Source organism: Sebastes fasciatus, chromosome 6 (assembly GCF_043250625.1).
Source record: "Sebastes fasciatus isolate fSebFas1 chromosome 6, fSebFas1.pri, whole genome shotgun sequence".
In the NCBI taxonomy this organism is placed as follows: domain Eukaryota; kingdom Metazoa; phylum Chordata; class Actinopteri; order Perciformes; family Sebastidae; genus Sebastes; species Sebastes fasciatus.
The window spans coordinates 18,897,646-18,915,568 of record NC_133800.1 but is presented as its reverse complement, the minus strand read 5'-3'; the positions used below and the strand labels follow the sequence as shown (position 1 = coordinate 18,915,568).

Genomic DNA, 17,923 nt, shown 5'->3' with positions numbered 1-17,923 from the left:
TGCGCGGATGCAGCAGTGGCAGAAGGAGACTGTAAAGTGACTGCTCGAGCTCCTACTGGCTTGACTGCAAGCACCTTTATCCTCCGCAGCTACCTGCTATTTTGCTACGCTGAATGATGGTTAAATGATATGCATTAGCCTTGCCACCAACCACAGGGATCAATCTTTCCAGTGCTCCCGGTCGGGCCCGGCTCACCGCGGTCAGATGGTGTGTCATTTCCTGCCTACGTCGGAGATTGGAGGCCCAATTTTCACAGCCCAACAGACTGATATGCTTGGGGGGAGGAAAAGGACAGACTGGGGGAACAGATGAAATGGCACTATGAAGATGAGGGAATAAGTTGGCTCAATATAAGTGTTAATGGGGGGACACTTGATTTCAGTTTTCCTGTTTCAGCTCTGATGATATGTTTAAGACTCTTGTCATCTCTACCGCCTTAACCTTCACTGATAACCCTGGAGCAGCACTCTCTTCACATATCTGCATCTAATGGTACCTTGTTTCCCGAAATGTATAAATGTGACTCGGTATACTCACCTTTGGCCAATGTTGACAGGCAAACTCTGTGGTATATTAATTGTAGCCCACCACACGATGGCTCAAACACCTCTTTTCAACCTCATGCTGGCTTGAACTTGTCTTGTGAGTGTTTATACAGCTGTCTTCTCTTCACTGTACTGAAAAGAAGGGGAAGGGGGGGAGAAAAATAAGACTCCACTAGATTGAATACCATTCTTAAGATGGAATAAAAGGGAGTGAAAAATTGGCATCCTGTCACCTGAAATGTTGCAGAAACTGAGACTTTCATCTCTGTGGCAATCTAGAGTTTGCTTTAGAAACGTGCTCTGTCCTTACAGCTTTCTGATCAAGGTTGACGGGGGCAGAGAAAAATACTATTACATCCTCAGTGGCACACATTTGTTCCAAAGTACCCTCACATTCTGTACCCACACCTGCCGGGGAGCAGGGTTTGTGTGGCATTACGGGGTTGACGGTTTGCACAGGGCCCGTAAGAATGCACAAACTGTGTACTTGTGTAAAGATGAAACACATTTTGTGCGGTGAATAGCCGACTGCTACTGTGTTCTAAATGTTTTGTATTGGTTGATTGCGGAGACATATTTCTGTTTCCCCTTGAACCTGTAAAAAGGCATTGAAAATCTATCTGCATGGGATTTGCTTTGTATGCCGGTGGGCATCTGGAGATGTTTTTCCTTGACTCTGTCCACACAGTAAGACCCTTTTCTCTCTAACGGCCCACTACTTCAAGCTGGAGGAAGGAGGGGAGCGCTCACTCTGCATCACTTTTGCTTTCTTCTTTTTTGTCAAAGCCATGGCCATTCTCATTGTCACTGAAAACTACCTGGAGTTTGGTCTGGAGACAGGTGGGTGCTCCACTATGCTTTTTCTCACAAATGACCCTGTTGGTAACAACCAAATGTTGTTGCTTTTGGCACTCAGTGAGCGAGTCTCTCTAACATTTCTTCATTTTTTTTTAGGTTTTGCAAACTTCTCCGACAGTGCTCTACATTTTCTGGAGCATCAGGGCTTAGACTCCCAGTAAGTACAAAATCAGTATTCTCATAGTCATCATTTTTGCCTTCATGAATTCTTTATGACTCATGAAACTACAGTGGTATCTCACCTATGTTTTCTCTTTTACAGGGGTCCCATATCTAAACTCACCTTCAAGCTGATCCTGGCCCTGCTTTGCTCCCTGATTGGAGCGTTTCTAACTTTCCCTGGTCTACGATTGGCCCAGATGCACCTCGATGCGCTCAATCTGACCACAGGCAAATTTACACAGTGAGTCCACTACAGTAATTGTCTTCACTCATGTATTTTTTCATTGAATACATTTGATGTCTTCCTTATCCTTAATAATAAGGATGTAAACGGCAGAATCTTTGTTGAAATGTGACCTTTTTAAAGGTGCTAAATGTGAGATTGGGAGCATTTCTATTGCCTCCGCATGGCTCTCAACATGGTGACGTCTGAGCCAGTGGCCTGTAGCTAATGATGCTAACAGAGCTTACAATGAAAACAGCTACAGTGCTGACAGAGCTATCAGTGTTAACCTAGAGGGGAGGGACCAGAGGGTGGGCGCTACTCTTGCACAACGGCGCTGTTGGTCAGGACTCCGTTATCAGCAGTAACCGCCACATGAGCGCAGTGCAGAGCGGTGGCCGTGAGCTAGCCAGTGGGGCACGCGTGCATGCACTAAAAGGCACGCGCGGCCGGTCTGGCTGTCAACAAAGCAAGGAGAAGCTCGAATTACGACACACACAGAGGGAGAGCGACTTCATCTCTGCTCAGGTAGACATTACTACAGTATATCTTTATATTGCAAATAGCTGTTTGATGCTATATTAATGCTCTGGATGTCGTATAGAGCACCTTTAAGAACAGTACCTGATCAGGAAACATTTGTAATGTGCTTTATTTCTTACTTTAGTCGCCCTATTTCAAGACTCAGCCTTCAGTGTGCGGTCCAAATGTTTATCTTCACTCTTTTTCAGTGGTCTTCTAGGTGTAGGCATATAACTTTCATTTCTCACGCAAATGAATGAATTGTTCATTGGAAAACACACGTCTCTGATCGTAATAGAAAAAGCTTTAGGATAGCCTGCTGTGTCTTTGGTTTCTAAATTTAATCAATACACAATGTGCTCAAATTGGCCACAAACTGTGCTCAAGCACCAAACTGTCCTATCTCGGAGTACCAAATATAGTGCAGTTGCACTTGTCTCCTACTATTCGGAGTGTGTCAGATACGAGAGAGCACCCTGCGAGTCAGATGAAGACTTCCTCCGTTGGGGCAGATTTCTATTTCAGAACTCACTGGGTGGCATGTCTATGACCATGATGGGGGGGTGCAGGAGCAGGGAGCATGTTGCTTCTAGATAATCCACTTTGGCATAGCAGACTCTCCAAAATGGTCTCCTCTTCCATTCCTCCCTCTTAACTGTCACAAGCTTACATCCTCCGACGCTGTCACTAGCAGGGATTATCTCCAAGCCCTTCAAAATCTGTGCCTTGGTTATCTTCTCACCCCTTCTCATGGAAAGTTGCGTTGATATCATGGACTTCATTTCTCATTATGACAACTTCAAATTGAGATTAGAAAGCGAAGATTTCAGTTAGCTAGTTATGTTTTTTCCTCAAATACATGGGAGTCATTGATGATGATTCTCAGCAAGTGTAATTATCAGAGGTCTTCTGGGACACTTTCTGTAATGGAAGACAAGTTGTGTGTTAGCATTATTATTTGTTTACCTGGACATCTTGTCCTTCACCTCCCTTTTTTCTATAGGACTCTGCTGCATATCAACTTCCTGTCCCCTCTTATCATGGTCCTGCTGTGGGTGAAGCCGCTTACCAAGGACTACATAATGAACCCCACTCTGGAAAAGGAGAGTGTGCCTTTGTAAGTAATTAATCTGGTTCCAACAATCCTTTAAATGTCTGATCCGGATGTACACGACACTGCAAGTTCTGTCGCCATTCTGGCATGTCACTTGTACACGAAACAATTGTTTTCTCCTACTTCTGAATATAATATGTTCTGCGTGCTGTGACTAGATAAATTAGACAAATTATTGTGTATACACGTAGCTAAAGTCGGTGAGCTCAACAGCAAAATAATTTATTAAGAAGAGATTTAACCTTTTTGTTGTTGAGTTATTTGTAACTAACTACAGTGGAAACCGCTTATAGTGATCATGGTTATAGTGATTAACTGCTTATATGGATCAAAAAGCTTGGGAAAGAATCATTCCTATACAAACGAAGTGTAAATAATAAGCTTATAGTTATCAAGTAATCCGCTTACAGTGTTCATTTTGGGTCTTTTCATACATGACAACAAATGGAAAAACATTTTAAAACTAAGTTAGACTAATGTTAATTGAATTTTTGTTTTTTACTTTATTCCCGTGATACTTTACCTCGTGGATCGTCTGCTTTCCGGCTGGATACCTGGATACCTGTGCTGCGTGCACATTGATATCATAATGGCAAAAAGTCATTTTCTCTGAATAAAAAACGAATGTGCACAGAGAAACACCTGTGGTTGAAGCTGCCCTCATCAAGTGGATTGATAATGCCTGGTCACATAATGCCCCCATAGTTAAACTTTGCCAATCCTCAACCGGCTCTGCTGCACACATGCACACCGGTGCCCATTTCCCTCCATGCCGCTATACCGGGTGAGAGAACGAGGAGCCCCGATGAGGGAAAAGGCAGAAGAATTGGCAGCGAGCCAGTAAATAGTGACGCGGTCAATTTCATCACTTTCATGTAATAAATATTCAAATGGTAATTAGATTCTAATCTGCATAAGAAATTATGCCCAACAAAGATTTGGTTATAATAATCATCTGCTTATATGGATCAATTTAACCCGGACAGACGTGATCACTATAAGCGGTTTCCACTGTATTTGTAAACTTGTATTCCAAAGTTTACAATCATATTATTTAGTAATAGTTGTAATAATTGAGCATGGATAATGAGCTCAGTGGTTAAAATGCTTTGTAGCTCATGTATGAGATTGCCTAAACATTTCTTGCACACTTGCTGAAGGTGTGCCTGTTGATTGATCTGTACTTGGTAGGCAAGCCAGTTGGACTCCCTTGATATCTAGCGAGCTAATTACCTGCCATTCAAACGAGGGACGGGACAACATTGGCGAGCTGTGAAAATAAAAGTAATTGGTGGCTTTTGTGCTGGAAAATGGATGTAAACAATGCAACAGCGGTTACGAAAATGGAATTTACAACGGTTCAATGAGATAAGGGATGTATTCAGCTTGTAGATGAAGTGACAATACACACATTGTCTACTTGGGTTCAAATTAGACTGTAAACAAATGTAGTCGTACCTCGGGGAAAACTCTTTATTGTATCTCTAGCTGCTGTCATTTGTTAGCTGGCTAGTCATTCTGAGATAACCTCTTTCATTTGTTGCGAGTTTGAATTCTGTCATGTGTCAACTTTTTTTTTTTCTTCTGCTGCTAATGGTGATAACATCAAGGTCAAACGTGATAAAGGCCGATTTCATGTTGCAATACCCCCTTTTCACCTTTTCAACTCTCAGTTTCACCCTCCTTTCACTTTCTTCTCTGAGTTGTTTACGAGTCCTTTGCTTTTACCATCTTTCCTTCTCATTGTCTCTGCCTAATATCCAAATGATGGAGCAGATACATGATGTTTTGAGTTTGCAGGGCAAGAAAAGCTGTCATCCCTTCATCATGTGTCTTCTCTTGTCTTTCTATTAATACCAGGATGACTGAGGATACGTATGATACATTGCGGTTATGGGCCATCATACTGATGTGTATGCTCCGGCTGGCTATGATGAGACATCATTTGCAAGCCTACCTCAACCTGGCCCAGAAGGGTGTGGACCAGATGAAGAAGGAGGCGGGACGGATAAGTACCGTTGACCTGCAGAAGATGGTGAATAAGATAATAGATATAATAGTCCTTTATTATGCCCCTCTGCAATCCTGCATCAATTTAGAAATACAAAATGACATCCCATTTAACACATGACATACTGTTGGAAGGGATTAAGAGGCAGAGCAGTGTTATGATCCATAGTAACCGCTGAGTAAGCCAATTTCCCTTTATTAAAAGCAAATATAGACGCATTTAGGTGCCTTGTCTTGTGAATTAAGGAACAGAGCACAAAACTCAGTCGTCCGTCCACAGGACATGCATTATGCAGGAGGCATGCAGCCCACCTGTGGTGCATTTTGGAAATTGGATACATTATCAGTTGTGGCCAAACACATCGGCTCCTCTTATCATTCCCTTTTAAAAGCCCTCCCCAAAACAAAGTACTGACAGTTTAGTCTGGTGCAGACCAACCTATCCTATCTTACAACTCATATTCTTGATCATATGTGCACAGAGTCAGATATTATCACATTATACCGTGGTCTGGGTGAATACTCGATTCTGACAGTACACATAGATCAGGTGTTTGTGAAACTCTTTATTGATTTTTGGACAATGACATGGCTGGATAGCTAGCTAGTCTTGTTGTTAAACATACTGTCAAATTATATTCACTGTTAATCAACCGTACGTAACGTTATTGACGTTGAATCTTGCTGGCATAACATTAGCTTTCTGGCTCACAGCTGAGCCAAAGGCTTCTATGAGCTGAGCAGACTAGAAATATCTCCTGTTGCCAAGTCGTAACTAAGCTCCGTCCTATTTACTTGAGCAGTGAATGTTTCCATTGCATAAGAACCTTATGGGATGGTAGGGATTTTTCCAGGTATTTGCAAACCCTCAGGATTACCAGGGAAATGGGAGTGAGTAGATTGCGATCAAAATCTAGAGTTTTTCACAAAATGCATGAAAATATAAATTTATTAGTGACCATAAAGTGACCATGGTATAAGCGGGATAATGCCCTTCAAAGTGTCCATAATCAGGAATTAATGGACTTTTTTCACAGAGGACAGTTCTGGCCTCCACTTCATCCATTGATTTCTGATAATGGACCTCATCGAGCATTATCCCTTACTTAATGTCCAAATTAGAATATATGGCGTTGGAAATACAGGTAGGCTGTCAGGAGTCTGTTTTTAGTTGAATTTAATTTCTAGATTTAGTGAAAGAGTTATGGTCTATAACAGACTGATTGTGAAAGCAAATGCCTGGAAAAGTTTCTGTCATTTTAAAAATGCCTTAAGATACAACATTATTCAAACTGATATTGGCCTTAGATGATGTTTGAGGAGAAACAAAAAGCAGCTATGTGTTCGGTGTTAAACCTCAACTCTTGCACGATGCACAGTTTATGTAAAATCCCATCATAATAGAATTCTTCTTCTTCTTCCAGGTTGCACGTGTTTTTTACTACTTGTGTGTAATCGCACTACAGTATGTGGCACCACTGGTGATGCTGCTGCATACAACTTTGCTGCTAAAAACCTTAGGTGAGTCATGCACATGCTCGAGGATTTTCCAGTTTACAATAACTCTTTGCCTTCCCATAAATTCAACCCCTTTGTCTTATTTATTACAGGTGGACACTCCTGGTGGGTTTATCCTGAAGAAGACCTGCCTTGCATCTATGAAATGAACTCTGACTCTGTGATGGGGGCGGCACCTATAGCAGCCCCAACACCAGCTTCAGTGGTAGAAACGGGAGCCCGGGCATCAGTAGCCCAGCTGTCAGTGGCCCTGGGAGGCCTGCGGACTGTCTTCAGCCCCTTGCTCTTCCGCGGCCTGTTCTCCTTCTTTACTTGGTGGATTGCTGCCTGCCTCTTCTCCACATCCCTCTTTGGCCTCTTCTACCACCAGTATCTCATGGCGGCATAGCATCCCCAACCCAGCAGTGGCAGCCAGACCCCCCCCACAGGGCTCCCGTGTGTCGGGCCCGATCAGAAAGGACCGAGTTGAGGCAACAGAGGCCTGTTGATGACTCTGCTCCACAACTCCTCCCTCCTCTCTGACCACCTCACAACAATGACTGACCATATCATCAGAGCTCCTGGTTCAAACTTCCAGTGCTTCCTCCACAGATGACTCTGTGAACTCTTGTCATTGTTTTTACTTCAACGACCACTACCTTTTTGTTTTTTATTATTATTTGGAGAGCAAGATTTTTTAACCTTAATAACAGACAGACTAAAAGTGTGAGTTAGAAGAATATTAATATGTGTCAGTGGTGTATTGGCATAGTAATGATAAATTGGTCCAGTTTGCTGTGTGAAAATTTTATAATATGAGGTAAAATAATGTATCTCAGATGCTGATTCTAATTAATTTTACGTGTTGAAATGTGGTGTGGCAGTTCTCTTCAGCTCCAGAGTTTTATTCATGTTGTTATAATTTTCAATTGATCTCATGTAATGAGTTTAATTCATCAACATCTTCAGAATCATGATGTCTTTTACTCTAAATGCAGCCTCTTACAGCTTCACGCGTGTCAGCAGGAGTCCGATTTCAGACTGTTATATTGGAATCCCTTCTTTATCCAGTGGTCACTAAGGCTTCTTTCAACTAGTATTGGCAATACATTACATCACAGACTTATTCAGGAAACACCTCTGGAGTTACTCGGCATGACCGGGTACATGCTGTTAGGTTAAAGTTGTATTGGTTGGTACTTACTGTAACATTAAGTCATGCAACCATGTATATTCCAGTATGAATCACAGCCCATGAAGGGGCTGATTTCCCACAGTGAGACATTGTAAAGAAGCTACATTTAGGTCACAGAATATCATTGAATCTGGAGATGTTCATGGAGGCTAATGTGTGACTTCATATTAGCCTAAAATCACCATATTTTTTTATGTTTTTGTAAGTTTTGGGGAGACTGATAACTGCCATACTTTGTGCCCCGTGTTTGTCTTTTGATCAAAAGTTAAAAAATATGTGTGTTCAAACAAAATAGCCTGTTATACTCAAATGTCTAAATTCCATTGCCACGGACCACAAAAGTGTCTGAAATAGTCTTAAAATATTGCAGCAAGGACCAAGAGGAGGAGGAGGAGGAGGAGGAGGAGGAGGAAGAGGAAGAGGAGGAGGGAGGGGCAGCCTGTGTGATATTCCCAGAATGTCTGTCAGCTAAACAGGGTCAGAGAGTGGACAACCGATGAAGAGCTGTACCTGCAGAGGAGGGGAAGAGGAGATGTTAAACTCGTGGGGGAGACATCTCATTGACTTGAAGCTGATGTATTTAAATGTTTAATCTGAGTCGTAACCTCCCTGGTTTTAACTGAGCCATTTTAGAAGCTAGGAGAGAATTGTAAGCTCTTTTTTGGAGCAGCAGAGATGATTTAAAGGGAGGACAGCACTGAGGGGCTCAGTCGAGATATGTGTCTGTGTGTCTGTCTGCATGTCTAGGATCTCTGCTGTAGGTCAGCTGAAAGGGCATTGTGATCAAGAGGAGATGATGTCAACTACTGTTGATGAGCTACCGCCTTCATGTTCGGCTTTCCTTTTTCTTTTTTTTTTACTTTTAACCCCTCCATTTGCTTTTTAAACTTATTTGAGAACAATTGTTTTTTTTGTTCTTTTTCTAATGGATCAAAGTGTGAATTTGTAAAAGTTTTGATTTTTAAAAATGGTGCCAAGTGAGTGTTCCCCTGTCCCCAATGGCTATAGATTTTGGTGTCTGCTAGTGTTTGAAACTATAACTGGACTACAACTCTGCGGCCTTCTGTTTTTCTGTAGATCCATCTTAACAAAGAGGGAAATCGCAAGCCCTGGTTCACAACAAGACGTAACGGTATTTACAGTGTTTGCCTACTGTAATTCTTCGGTGGGTAAATGTGCGCACAAGCAGTCAAAAAAGGCCAATATGATTGTCCAGTCTATTCAGGAATGTAGGGTACGTGACGCCAGATTAATCACAGATTACACAGTCTTGTGGTTCTCTGGTGTTTTCATTTTGTCATGATTTCATCATAGAGGTGTAATTTATGAATTGCAGCTCTATGAGTTTTGTACAGAATTTTACAAAATCCAGCAGCACCATATCACATTTTTTTTAGCTCCTGATGTCGAAAGTCTTAGCTTCCGTTTTGTCTGTTTTAAATGATGGGGAATATGCACATAATGAATGTATCAATCCTGCCTAATTTCTAGATTGTTTTCATGAAGATGATTTGTATGGTGAGTTGATTTAATCCCCACCACCCCCCCCCCCCACCCACCCTCCTGCACTTCCTGAACTCTTTAATCGTCTACTACAAACTGTTAAATCTACCTTTCAAACTAAATCTAATTTGTCCTAATGACTATTTTTGTTGATTGATTTATCTTTGTTTTTGTATTTATTACACATGCCGAGGCCTGTAAACATTTCTAATTTTAACAGCAAACATTTTATTTTGTTATTGGGAGTGCACGATGGCTTAAATCAGTTTTTGAAAACGTGTTTGACAAATCAGTTACAGATTAACCATTTTTTTTTAACGGTCTGGTCTGGTCCGTAGCAGGGATACTTTCAGAATTCAGTGGCCTGATGAGGCAGCGTTTCTTCTGTTTGTTACCACTGAAAGTGTTTATTATTCATCATTGTTGAGTTCACGAAGTAAATTACACACATTGTTCTTTCATGTATTTATTTCTGCTTTAGATTTTGTCTTAAATAAATTATGTTCTTTACTATGTCCTTTTTTTTTTATTTTATCTTTATGCTCTACTGGCTTCATAGATGGCCTTAGCAGGATCACAACGCGGAGATTGGTTCATTTACAAAGCTGTATTTGTAATAGTTGTGAAATACTGGTAAATTCAAAGCAAGGATGTACAGTATAAGCGTTTTTAGTTTTTTTTCGTAGAAAGAGCAGCTCATAATTGGGTCAGCTTACAGTCCTAAGAAGTAGAAATCTCGGATGATTTTATCGGTCAGTCATTAAATGCTGCAGAGAAACCCAGTTTGGATATTTAATATATCCATATTCACTTTGATGAATTGTATAAATTACCAAAATGACAGCAAGTCAGTATTCGCATTGAAGTTTGATGATCCTCTGGCCGATTCAAGAGAATTACTAACAACTTCAAAAATGATGCTTCACCAAAGACTCGTTGTAAAGTAGTTTCTCTCTTGTTGTCTCTGTCTCATTCTCTCATTTCCTCTAAATCATGCCAACAGGAGTAGAAGTCCTTAAAAGGTGGTTGAGAACATAATTATTTGGCATGTGTTTTGCAAATGTTCACTTGTTCTAGCTCCTGTGCATTAAAAAAAACAAAACGGCAAATAATCGGGAATGAAGAAAATGTGATTTTTCTTTCTTTCTTTTTTTTACAGTCAGAATGTAGAGAGCTGTTCAATAACTTGAATAAAGTGGTGTGGTTTTATATATCTGTTTGGGCTTTTACTGCAGAGCTGCTTTTTGTGGTATGGCCTTGAATTCATGCTTGAATGTGCATGAAGGAAATGATGATATGCCATTCTCAAACTGGCATGTTAGTGCTTTATTCTGTGCTCGGAGTCTACGAGCACATAAGGTCCTCTGCATTTACAGTGGCTCGTTTTTTGGGGGGTTTTCAAGGTCTCGGGCAAGATTTAAAAAATTGTGTCTTTGTTAATAGTGTTTGAATAATGGTTCCCAATAATTGTGTTTGGGCATCAGTCTATTTATGAAATATGTCCTTGTGCAAACTGGCATTGATTTGCTTTTTCTTAGTTTGGCTTCTCTATTCTTGTGGGAAAGGTTAGAGGAGTAGATAGAGGGATGAAACGACAAACTCTCCCAAACTCCTCCTAATGCACGCCATTCTCTGGGAATAACGTCGGGCAAGTTAACACAGGCCTCGAGTGCCATTGTCCACGCGAGCGGGAAAACTGGGCCAATGCATTCATTCATAGGTAGACAGATCAATAAGACAGCTTCCAAAACAAACCAGTGGAGAGGTTCCTTTATTCCTCTTGAGTGGGGCCCATTCACCAAGGTCCCTTCTCCATAGAGTGGCGTTGGAGCTCCGCTTCAGGCAAGGGAGCACAGACCCCCACCCTTCCACCATCCCAAACACAGCCAGAAGAACTGAGAAACTTCTGGAGGGGTGACGCTATAATAGTGTGCTTTCTGTGCGACACAGAGGTGATCCCACCCTCACGTCGATTGTGAGAGAAACTGCAGCCATACTTCATGACTGACCTGACCTCGTATCGTGAATGGCCTAAAAGAGAACACTTTACATTGCTTGAACTCCTCTTGTTTTTTTTTTACTTTCTTTGCAATGATACCTCCAAATTATGACAAAGATTAAGAAAAACAGAAAGTCCCCTGCTGTATTGAGTGCCGATTTACAGATTGGTCGACTGAGATTAGCATTTAGCAATCACTTTAAATGTAATACATGCAATTATCATCTTTTCATTACCATGACAACAGCTGAGAGGTTAGCACAAAACATTCAAACATCTTTAATAAGCAAGTGGGATTTTGGAAAACTGACATTTCTGGGGGAAAAAAGATCATAATTATAAAGTTTATTTAGCACAAAGCTGCATAAAACATTTAAAAAGGAGAGATGCGATGACACATTTAAAAATTTAAAAAACATTTTATTGTGAAAATTGCATACAGGAACAATTTACAATGTATTCAAGCTGTGTTTGAAATTGTATTGAGACATGGCAGTGAGATGGTTTTATTTAATAATGAACAATACAGAATTATACTGTAGAAAATACAAGTTTTATTTGAATCATATTAGACACAGGGTCAAGTGTATCATCCATGCAACAAAATACACAGAAAGCCAGGCGACATTTAAGATGACGTAGCATTGTGGAGGACCAATTTTATTTTTTTACTTTGTTATCCCACTGACACACGCACACTGCTTCTGACTCATTCATCATTCACATCCACACATATGGGAAATATTGTTCATCTATAAAGCTGTCTGTGTATCACGACCTAATTGAGTTAAACGTGCGCCAGTTATCAGTGCAAAGCAGGGGGAAAAGAAACAGATTCTCGCCAAGTAAAGTACATTTAAATGGTTAAAATTTGAGGTCCACTGCCTCGTGCTAGAAATATGAAATGGCTGACTGCCCTCGTGGTAATCACCACTGCTCTTACATTAATTCATCTCCAGATGAACATTGTTCCTTTGGGGGTTTCCATGCTTCATCAGCAGCCCTCTGATATACTATACACACTTCTAAAGTAAGTGTGTGTGTGTATTTAAGCACTAAAATGAATTGCTTCTCTTTGACGCTTAATGTAAACCAACAGTGACATTTCCTCCCTTGTTTTATATTTAATATAGATTATATTGAGTTTTATTATTCCTAATACATCTTGGCCCCTTTTTTTTAATATTATTGTGAATTAAAGTGAAATGTATTTTGATGCAGCTTATCATACAGTAATAAAAAGCTGCATCCAGAAACACTGGCCTTTCCACTAACAGTTTTGGATCAGCTTTTTTTTTTTTATATATATAGGGAGCTACTAGATATGTTAGTAGCAATTTGCCTCATATTGTATCATTAATATGTGTTTAACTTTAGCTTTATACTCTCCTCAGGAGAGGAATATTCACCCGCCAAGACAAGTGAATTTCATGTTCTGTGTCTTTTTATACGTAATCCGTGATTTACTAGAAAAACTGTGCTTAACTGTTCAGCAAATTAATGGTACGTTCCAAATTAATTAGCCAAAGCAGTACCACAGCTTAATGTCTTTCATGGTTAAAAAAAAAAAAAAAGCAGGACATTAAGCTCACAGAAGCCTAATAGATTTCTTCAAGGAATCAACATGAATGAATAAATTAATTATATATTTATATATTTTTAAACTCTTGCCGTGTCCTATTTCACTTGATGAAAATCCTACTGTAGATGCCTCCTTCACAATAACAACCAACAGAGTGGACTGCCCCCTAGTGTCACCAGCTTAGTGTGACAGTGTATGGACGGGGAATGGGGGGGGGGGGGGACAGCCTGCTTTTGCTTTGAGCATTAGCAGAATGCCAGCTTTTTCAGTGCCATCCAATCAGAGAGCACCTTGGTAACGCGTTCATACATCCCGTGGAACTAGGTGGCGAATGCAAATGCTCCAAAGATCAAGGTTTCTCCTTGGCAATGGTGCAGCACTTGTTTCTGTCCTTTCATGTCCGAATGATGATGGTGATAATAAGAGGGGAGGACAGGCCTCAGATTGAGCCAAAGGGGGAACGAGCATCGATGAGATCTTTGATATGGAATGCTGCATCATGTGATATTAGTGTCATTCATGGAGCAGCTTTGATTGACAGTTTATTAGAAAAAAATTGTGAGAAATGCACCATTGTGCTCATCCATTTTTCATGTTTGAATTGCTGACACTTTGATGCACTTTGGTGAATGTGGTGCTCGAACTGGGGGACAAAGGAGCTGCAGCCTACATCTCGTATTTCTTTGCGGGGCTTTTGTCATTTCTATTCCAAAAGAAAGAATTAATATAGTAAGAAACATTTTTCTATAATTGCTTCTTTTGTGGTTCTACGCTCGAGCAAATGCACCTATATAAACACACACACACTCTCTCGCAACTGAAACGTGCATCAGTTTTTTGCTTCAGGGATCCTGTTGTTCTGCGTGCCTCGAGTCCAACGGACTTAATTTTCCATATTATATTTTATTAGACTGATGATGCACATTGCATTCACGGAGCACTTCAGCCCCACATTGCTGTATATGCTCCTAATTAAGACAATGTAACTCTGCGTTGTTTTCAAGAAATGTAAAACTGATTGCAATGAAGGTGGCAAATTTGTAACATTACCCTGGATAAAGGGAGCAATTTATGTCAGTTAACATGCACCAGAGCTTGTACCTTAAATACCACGATTGGTTTCTGCCTGATTGTGAATACTTTCCTTACAGATAGGTTGTGATGATATTGATATGTAGTGATACAGAAGAAAAAATATACGTGTTAAAAATATTTGGAGACTCTATTATATGATATTAAAGGGACATTCCAACAATAATATCCTATCTGACCATATATTGGGTTTGTTTGTTCACATAAATTGTTTACACTGTGATCCCCAGTCCACTGGATTTGACTTGGTAAAGAGAAAAAGGCCTTCATCATACTATGTATATATTAGGGCTGTTAATCGATTAAAATATTTAAACGCAATTAATCAAATGATAGTTATAGTCCACAGTTAATTATAAATTAATTATTAAATTTTTTATCTGTTCAAAATGTACCTTAAAGGGAGATTTGTCAAGTATTTAATAATCTTATCAACATGGGAGTGGACAAATATGTTTGCTTTTTGCAAATGTACGTATATGTTTATTATTGGAAATCAATTAACAACACAAAACAATGACAGATATTGTCCAGAAACCCTCACAGGTACTGCATTTAGCATAAAGAATATGCTCAAATCATAACATGGCAACCTCAAATCAAACAGACAACAACAGCTGTCAGTGTGTCAGTGTGCTGACCTGACTATGACTTGCCCCAAACTGCATCTGATTATCATAAAGTGGGCATGTCTGTAAAGGGAAGACTTTTGGTTACCCATTGAACCCATTTTCATTCACATATCTTGAGGTCAGAGGTCAAGGGAACCCTTTGAAAATGGCCATGCCAGTTTTTCCTCGCCAAAATTTAGTGTAAGTTCAAGGAGCATCAAGCTAGTATGACATGGTTGGCACCAATGGGTTTCTTAGGTTTTCTAGTTTCATATGATGCCAGTATCTTCACTCTATCTTTAAAACTGAGCCCGCTATGAGGTAAAAAATTGCAAGTTGTGTTAATGCGTTAAAGAAATTAGTGCCGGTAAAACAATAATTATCGCGTTAACTTTGACAGCCTTAGTATTTATTCAAAATTGTATTTTCTTGGAAGCATATATACCTCCAAAACTAAATTTAGCAGAAATTTGTATATTATATGAGATATAAGACGAAAACCAAAACATGCAACTGTTATAATATTGTAAATATTGTAGGAAGCCAAATTAAAAAAACTAAATAACTATGAATAATTGTACTTTCTATAAAATCAGTAATCTTGTCAATCCTTCAACCCAGATTCAAAACGTGACCTCGTTCAGAGAGTTAATTTACCGTTTGATCCTGTTTGTCTGAAGGTCACATATTGACACCACGTTGCTTCAAACGACCCCTTGACCTCTCGCCGTGACCTGCTGCCAACCACCAAGGAAGGCAACAGGTCACTGGAGTCATTTAGAGGAGTCCCGAGGGGAAACCGGCCCCTGGACACTACAGGGCCCCCAGCTTCTCTTGGTGCAGAAACACACACATACTGTTGCTCCAGTCTCTGTCTGCCTGGGGAGACATAGAAGTGGGGGTACAAAAAAAGAAATAGCTGTTTGTGACTGAGACATGGAATACATATTTATGCTGTATATGCATCAAGAGTGGATGTTTTTGCAAAAGACGTGCACAAAATGATATGTGTGTCTGCATATGTGTGTGTGTTTTCCCACCTTTTTTTTTAAGCCAGCTCCATATACACTCAGGAGACTATGGAGGGGAAAACTGAAAACTTTTTTTCACCCTCCAATATTTCACTCAAGAATATAAAAAAGGAGCAGCTATAGAAAAATGTAGCACACTTTCATCATTATCAATTTTGTTTCTAATGAAAGACTGAGAATTGTATTTCACTTTTAGCACATTATGGGGAGAGTATAACATGAAAATGCTCAATTCCTTTTGAAGGTATTTCTTTTATTCTCCCTACAAAAAGACTATTATCTGGTAGTGGCGAATGCATATTAGGCAAGAAAAGCAACTATCATTCACCTTCGACAATGCATAGCTGTAAATTATGGCATTATCTCTGCTGGCATAAGAGGAGAAGGAGAGGAGGTGGGAAGAAGGGTCGAGGTGGAGACGAGGGAGGGTGTTGAAAATAAAGAAAAGGGTGTGGAAAAAAAGGACAAACCCATACACACACACACACACACACACACACACACACACACACACACACACACACACACCTTCAGCCTGAAGTCAATGAGAAAGATTATGCTTGGCCTTATCCAGTAGGGCCTGTCAGATTTATTTCCAACATCAAGGGAGTCTTTGCTGTCTCCAACCCCATCCATCAGTGCCCTGTCTGGGATTCTGTGTGGTCAGAGTCCTGGATGGAGGCTGGGAGTGGAGAGCTGAAGGAGACTGGAGGAGGTGTGTGTGTGTGTGGGGGGGGGAGTGGGGGGGTTTGAAACAGGAGTGGTTGCCAGGGCACACAGGCCCGTGGCATTCTCCATCGCCTGGCATCCCAGGGTGCAACGGGAGCACTAGTCCTCAGTAAGTCACCAGCGGAGGTGAAAAGCACTGTCACCGAGATGAAAGGGGGCTTCCCCCCTCACTCTGATCTGTGAGAGAAAAATGAAAAAGACAGACAAATATGAGGAGAGAGAGCGAGGGGGGGAGAGAGTTTTAGAGAGTGTAAAATCGCTCTCACTGTATTTCATGTCAATATGTCTCACATTTGAAATCCTTATTATAGATTGGGGTGTGGAAAAAAAAAGGGATGTGCTTTCATTGTTCGGGGACATGTCCTCTCACACACACACACACACACGCCATTCCCCTCACCCGGGCGCTTGTGCCACACCACCCACCCCTGTCGTTCTGCACGATGTAACCTAGCAACTATTTAATTAAAATAGCATCAGCAAGGATAGAGGCTTTTTTCCCCTCCCCTTGCAAGGATTTCCTCCAATCTCAGTGCTTTTCAGCACACCATGAATCAAAAACTGACGCTATGTATTGTTCCCCTCACATCCCACTTCTTTGTTTCTACATTTCCACAAAAACCTATAGCTTGCTTCATTGACACCTGACTGGCAGGATGTACCTGGTGTCGTATATCTGCTGTGGTGGCACTACATCTATGCTTCAACTGGCCAGAGATTTAATGCAGGACATTATTATGCCACAGAGTTGTACAAGCAAGGCCATCACCTCTCTGTCCTTCAGAGTAGTCTATCTGAATAATAGAATGCCTCCTCTTCAAGCCTTCCTCCTCCTCCTCCTCCTCCTCCTCCTGCTCTTCTTCATCCCCCCGTGCCTCCTTTTCTCTTTGTATGCCAAATCACAGCACCCTCTGTTTCGACCTAAAAAGAGGCGCCTCTTACCATGCTCTACATGTGTGCCAAGCTCGGGCAATGCGGAGCAATTAGAGGAAATGTGAAGCAGCTCCGCATGTCAGCGTACATCGGACTCACTGTCACTCAAACCACATCCATGACTCCTCTGCTCTGAGAAACAAACAATGGAGCAATATTCTGGTTCATGGCTGTCAAAACAGAAGGCCCGATCTCTATTTCACTCTCCCATTCTCCCTGTCTTTTTCTCTTGTGCTCTCCCTGCTGCTAATGGATACCCTGATGTGTCATAGAGCAGCAAAGCTATCTGTCCTTTCTTGATTTCCCATAATGTAAC

General features: G+C 40.8%; 1 protein-coding gene across 1 annotated transcript in view; it reads left to right on the top strand.

The window, feature by feature from the left end:
• tmem161b (transmembrane protein 161B) overlaps positions 1-10,140 on the top strand; it is a 35,943-nt gene extending 25,803 nt beyond the window's left edge. The window contains exons 8-14 of the mRNA XM_074638229.1: positions 1,235-1,386; positions 1,501-1,561; positions 1,667-1,807; positions 3,315-3,428; positions 5,286-5,460; positions 6,860-6,956; positions 7,046-10,140. Of these exons, the coding sequence (XP_074494330.1) occupies positions 1,235-1,386; positions 1,501-1,561; positions 1,667-1,807; positions 3,315-3,428; positions 5,286-5,460; positions 6,860-6,956; positions 7,046-7,341 (1,036 nt within the window). The 3' untranslated portion in view covers positions 7,342-10,140. The remainder of the gene's footprint in view (positions 1-1,234; positions 1,387-1,500; positions 1,562-1,666; positions 1,808-3,314; positions 3,429-5,285; positions 5,461-6,859; positions 6,957-7,045) is intronic.
• The last annotated feature ends 7,783 nt before the right edge of the window (positions 10,141-17,923 follow it).